Source organism: Telmatherina bonti (genome assembly GCF_933228915.1).
Source record: "Telmatherina bonti genome assembly, chromosome: 4".
NCBI classification, from domain to species: Eukaryota; Metazoa; Chordata; class Actinopteri; order Atheriniformes; family Telmatherinidae; genus Telmatherina; species Telmatherina bonti.
In genome coordinates, this window is record NC_136622.1 from 9,816,847 (window position 1) to 9,822,846 (window position 6,000).

Below are 6,000 nucleotides of genomic sequence, written 5' to 3' on the forward strand. Positions count from 1 at the left end.
TTCAGAGCAAAAGATCAAAAATATTTTAATTTATTTCTGTTTTTTCCCTTTATTTTGTTATTGGTTTTATATTATATTATATTATGATATGATATGATATGATATGATATGATATGATATGATATATTATATGGTATTATATGATATGATATGATATGATATGATATGATATTATATTATATTATATTATATTGCATTATATTGTATTATATGATATTATATTATATTATATTATATATATTATTATAAATATATAATTATAAATAAATATAGGCATTGAGGGGTTTTGTTATGTTTATGTGCAGCTCCAGGTTTCTGCAGATCACGCCAGACTTCAGAGCTGCATGTTTGTCAAAAGAAGCAACATAAATATCAGAATAATGAACGTTTAATGATAATCATCTGCATCGGTTTTTACTTTTTATTGACACAACATGCACAAATTATACATCAAACTTTTCAGCTACGTCTCCTCTAACTCAAAATGACCAATATATGAGATGTCATGTATACTTTTCCAGATATTTGTGTTTGTTTGGCACAACCCGCTCCAAAACAATATCAGTATCAGAAATGAAGAGTTGGACAAAAGCCAACATTAAACAGAAACTAGTTTTACACATTTTCTGACAGAACAGTGACGGCTTCTCCAAATGATCTGTGTGTGTTTGTACTGGTTTTAAAGCGCCTGTTACAAGACAGTAAATATTCTGTAAACATAAAGCAGTGTGATGTCGGTGGGATCATATGAAGCGTGATGTCTGTGATCTGACCTGACTTCCTGTGATTGGTGATCCAGAGTGGACGGGAAGGATGTGATCAGTGTTCCACAGCGCCGCCTCTCATTTGACTGTAAGACGTCTAAGCCGGTGTTCACCCAGCAAGGCGACCTCATCAGCCACGAAAACATGGAGAAGGTACCTCCTCACTCACTCCTCCCAACTCGCCTTGATCAAAGAAACCTGGTTACAAGATGTAAAGCTGAAAGCTGTCATACTCTTCCTCCTCCTCCTCCTCTCTCCTGCAGGGATCAGACAGAATCAGTAAGATCACATCAGATGAAAACTTGGCAGATCCAGTTCATTCTCAGCACTTTGCAGGTAGGACAACTCAGACTCCAGGATGCCATGAAAACCTGAAACCAGTAAAAATGATGATGAAGGTGTTGCAAAGTAAGAATATTAACTCCTAACAGAGCATCTCTTCAGAAAATGTTTCATCCTTCATGTGCAAAATGTTCAATATGCCACAGAAATATAAATGACTTATCTGTTAATATGTGAGAATAATACAGTTGTGTTCATATTTATTCATACCTTTTCATTAAAGAAGGAAAAAAGCAGCTGCCTGTAAAATAAGCTGAAATTGACTAAAGTAATGATAAATAAAAATTTTATGAAAATCATGACATTATTTTCTAATTCTGGTTCAATAGAAATATTTTTTTAAAAAGCAAACAAATAGGATAATTTATTACATATTACATGAGTCATAAACTAATATGTAGTTGAAGAATCCTTTAATGTTTCCGCTCCAGTCAGGTGTTTTCTGTTCCTCTCAGTCAGACTTCTGCACCTGCTGACAGGTATTTTGTCCCACTGTTCAACAGAAAAGTCTCTAATTTGTCCAGGACACATTTGTTTGTTTGTTTGTTTTTTCTTTCTTCAACTCAATTAAATTAAAAAAAAGCGTCTTATATAACTAAATTATATTTTTGCACATTTTTAGTCATTGTTCCTTTTTTAAGTCTCCAGTTATTTGAGTGACTGTTGTAAATTCAACCTTTTCTTTAATGAAAGGGGATGAAAACATATGAGCACAACTGTATATGAATCAGATACGTTCACCATGTGTCACCAGTCTGACCAGTGCCACCAGTTTTACCAGTCTGTTACCGTTGTGGTAAAATGGTTTCTGTACGGTCAGTGAGGAGTCCAGCTGTCGCCCTGCAGGCTCCGGGGCCTCCACCTACACCCTGGATAGCGGCATCGGGACGTTCCCCCTCCCTGACTGCAGCAGCGGGGCCACAGGAAGGGGTCTGTCCAAGTCCAGGGCGGCGGCCGAGCGTCACTCCGCCGACTCCCCGGGACGGGCCGGACGGCGGGCCCGGACCTTGGACAGGGAGCTGACCTCGCAGGAAGAGTGCTTCGTCTCCCACAAGCAGCTGATTCCCACCATCCAGTACAGCTCGGTGCTGGAGGGGAGAAGCTCCACCAGCGTCATCCGAGAAGGTGATGCCCGACTCCTCCACACGCGGACAGAACCAGTTCTCACTTTATTCCAGCCGTTACGCCGCGTCACCCCGGGTCCCCGCGTCACCCCGTCACCCCGTCACCCCTCTCATGTGGCTTTCACTTTTCCATCTGCAGATAAAGAGGTCCACGGACCAAACATGTTCTCTCCTCGCTCCAAGACCTGGACTTTCCCCAACCTGAAGGCTCCTGCAGGACCTGCAGAGGTGTACCTGGCGGTGGAGGAGGAGGAGGAGGAGGAGGCCGTGTCCTTCGGATCGCCGTTCAGAGGGGTAAGGCACGTTGAAACTTCTGATTTTATTACCGTTTAGAGATTTTACTTCGACTTCACATGAGGAGAAACACAAAGATCCACTTGGGAGGTTTTTTACTTGTGTTCCTCCTGCTGTTGCACATGCACAGGCGTGCACGTGAACATGGGGAAACTGGAAAAGACACCATAAGTCACTGGGCTCATTCCACAGTACGTTAGAAATGTAAACTTTAACATTTCTGAACCTTTTATGTGTGAAGTCATGTTTTGTTTCAGGTTCATTTTACTGGAAGTTAGCAGTGAGAAAAGCTGCTCGCTTCTCCCTCTTTGATTCACAAAAACTGAGATCCGGCATCTTCTGATCACATCTTACAGAGACAAATAACTTAAAATCATCTTTTTATCATTATAAACTCGCAACCATGGCAACGCCTGCCTTCCTTGCAGTATCATCAGGACACTGTAAACTACAATTACAAACAAAACACAATGATCTCCATATCTCTTTATTCCAGAGTTTATTCCCACTAGAATATAAACACCAGATGTTGAAACGGAGACATTTTACCACTTCATGGAAAATATGAGTTCATTGTGAATCTGATGGCAGCAACACGTCTGTAATAAGTTGGAGGCAAAGCAAAGGCCTGAAAGTCATTAAGAATGACTGGGAGAGCATTTGACAGCTAATTAGATTAATTACCAACATCAGGAACATGACTGCGTAGAAAAGGAGCGTTTCAGAGAGGCAGGTGTAAAAACAGACAAACGTTCACAAATTTCAGACAAACTGGATCTAAAATGTGGCTCAATTTTAAAAAAAACTTTGTAGATGTTTAACATCACATCATCTACAGGGTATAATACCATCAAAACATTTAGAGAATCCGAAGGAATCTCTGTGCGCATGGGGACACGGCTGGATGCTGGTGATCTCGGGGTCATCAGGCAGCTCCGCATTAAAACCAGTCAGGATTCTTTACTGGAAATCCCTGCAGGAAGACTTCCAGAACTCACTCCATCCAAGCCTTTTAGTTTGAGTTGGGGTCGAATTTTGGTGAAAATGTTTTAAAACTTGGTTCTTGTAGTTGTTAGTGTGTGTGTGTGTGTGTGTGTGTGTGTGTGTGTGTGTGTGTGTGTGTGTGTGTGTGTGTGTGTGTGTGTGTGTGTGTGTGAGAGAGATGGACTACAACAAAACAACCAGAACTTAAATGTATTTAAGGAAAATACTGCAAGAATGTAAAACAGGTTTAAAGCTCACATCCTTCTTTAATGTTTTAAATCAGATATGAAACTTACAGAAAGGTAATAATTTAACCAGCTGATGTGGCGTTTCGATGCCAGGTAAGAAAAACATGTTGGAGTGTCTCTATGGCCTAAAAACAGGTTGAGTTTCTGGCATCTGCCTGCAGCAACATTATACCACGATGGTGCAGAAAAGAAATTTTGTGAATTAAGAATTAATTAGTCCTTGTGAATAATTTAATATGTTACAAAAAAAAATCCAGGTTTAAATGTAAAAGTCTCAGTAAATCTGTGTGTTTATGTCAGAGTGTTGTCTGGAGGCAACTTCGAACCAATATGGAACAAACCTTCAAAATAAATGAGTCTAAACTTCATTTCCTAACTTTCCCAGATATTTCCTACACTACAAGCCGGAGCAGATCCAGGGTTCGGTTAAATGTACTGTTTCTGTCAGTTTTCTGGACCTTTCCTGACGTGCGTTGCCATCGTGTGTTATGTTGCTGCTCGGCGCTGATGGAACTCCATGAAGCCGTTTCCCTTCTTTCCAGAAACAGTCTGGCTGAATTTATTCTCTAAATGTTGGAATTTTTTAGTTAATTAGACATATAAGTAAACATGTTGTACAGAACATGATGTTACTGAACCAACATCATATTTATCTTAGTTAAATGATACAGATCAGAACTAGATTATGATGATCTACTTTAATCACTAGCAACATTCCCTGCAGTCATGTTGGTCCATCATGGTTCAACGTTGCCTGAAGGCAACATATGTGATTCGCCATCAGGGCAGCATTTGGATTTTAACAAGTTTTTATTGTTTAATTACCAAATAACTTACAGGAAAACATCATAAATAAAGTTTTACTCCTCTGATAGTGTGAATATTTTTCTCTAGACAAAAGAAAAGCAGATTTTTTATTTATTTATTTATTTTTTTTTATAGAAAATTAAAGCTGTTTATTAAAGCTGTTACCTTAAATGGACTCAGTTTGGCTTCTTAAGAGTCATGTGACAGTTTGAAGCGTTGCCATTGGCTACTTGTGGTCCTACGTTTTGAAGCAGAGATGCAGGACAAACTGTGATGCGTTTCCTGAAGGCAGCGCTGTGCTGCAGATGGTGAAAGAAACCTGCAGATGTCCATCTAAAAGATGAATATTTAGTCTCCACGTCCTGCAGATGAGAGAAGAAATGTGTCGTTTATAAACTGAACTCTGAGTATTTAAACGTATTAAAATCTGTACTTACGTCTTGCATCATTTATGAACTGGACCACATTCTCTCCTCATCATTTCTTCATCACTTTAATGATTAAAAATTCATTTTTTTCTGACTGATTTCTTCTTCTTCACCTGAAAGCGTTTCGTAAGACGACCTGAAGTATTTCCAACCTCTTTGTGTCTTTCCAGAACATGAAGGGCAGTGGACCCTCCTCCACCCGAGGGGTGGACCCTAGCAGCCTGCCCGTCCCGGCCCAGACGGGGATGAGCCGCAGGGGGAAGACACGCACCCCCAGCGTCCCCGAGATGAGCCGGGAGGCTGGGCTGGAACTGCTCAGGGAGCGGCCGGAGGAAGCTCTGTCCCCGAGTCGGCCTCAGGTCCTGGAGACCCCGGAGTCTCTGAGTGATTCTCTGTACGACAGTCTGTCGTCCTGCGGCAGCCAGGGATGATGCTGGCGGGACGTGGGGGGACCCATGGAGTCCTTTCGCTGGCTGAAACTGCTGCTCACCCACCTCCCCCTTTTAGGAAAAGAAACCGTGTTTTCTGTAACGTGGTGATGTCTCATCGGAAGCTGGACTGATCTCTTCCTCCTCAGGATTTCCAAAAAAAACATGAAGCCAAAAGCCACCAAAATGATATAGATAGTCCACTTTTTCACTGTCAGACGTAACTGTGGAAAAGAAAATGCATGGCCGAAATAATGATCAGCACAAGAGGTCGTCACTCCTGCTTCTCTGTCCAAACTGTCCGCTTCCTCTTCTGGAGGGACGAACACCGTTATGCGTCATGGAGGCGGAGAGCAGAGGAACACATGAAGTACTGTATCCATGCAACCCCAACGAAGATCACGGAAACACCATATCCTGAAAAACTAACTTCTCACTTCACAGCTGAATGTTCTGATTTAGTCTCCAACATGCAGAATGAGACTGAAGTTCCTCCAGATCAAACAGAGGAAAGAAATGTGGAGTCACGTCAGAAGATCCGCGATTCTCTGCTGCTTTTTACAAACTTCCCATTTATTTCC

The 6,000-nt window shown here is 41.3% G+C and overlaps 1 protein-coding gene across 1 annotated transcript in view; it reads left to right on the top strand.

The window, feature by feature from the left end:
- nckap5l (NCK-associated protein 5-like) overlaps positions 1 to 5,422 on the top strand; it is a gene marked incomplete at its 3' end in the record, with an annotated part of 54,176 nt that extends 48,754 nt beyond the window's left edge. Inside the window, exons 9-13 of the mRNA XM_079239170.1 lie at positions 800 to 917; positions 1,028 to 1,100; positions 1,953 to 2,231; positions 2,370 to 2,524; positions 5,162 to 5,422. Coding sequence (XP_079095296.1) covers positions 800 to 917; positions 1,028 to 1,100; positions 1,953 to 2,231; positions 2,370 to 2,524; positions 5,162 to 5,422 — 886 coding nt within the window. The remainder of the gene's footprint in view (positions 1 to 799; positions 918 to 1,027; positions 1,101 to 1,952; positions 2,232 to 2,369; positions 2,525 to 5,161) is intronic.
- Between the last annotated feature and the right edge of the window lie 578 nt (positions 5,423 to 6,000).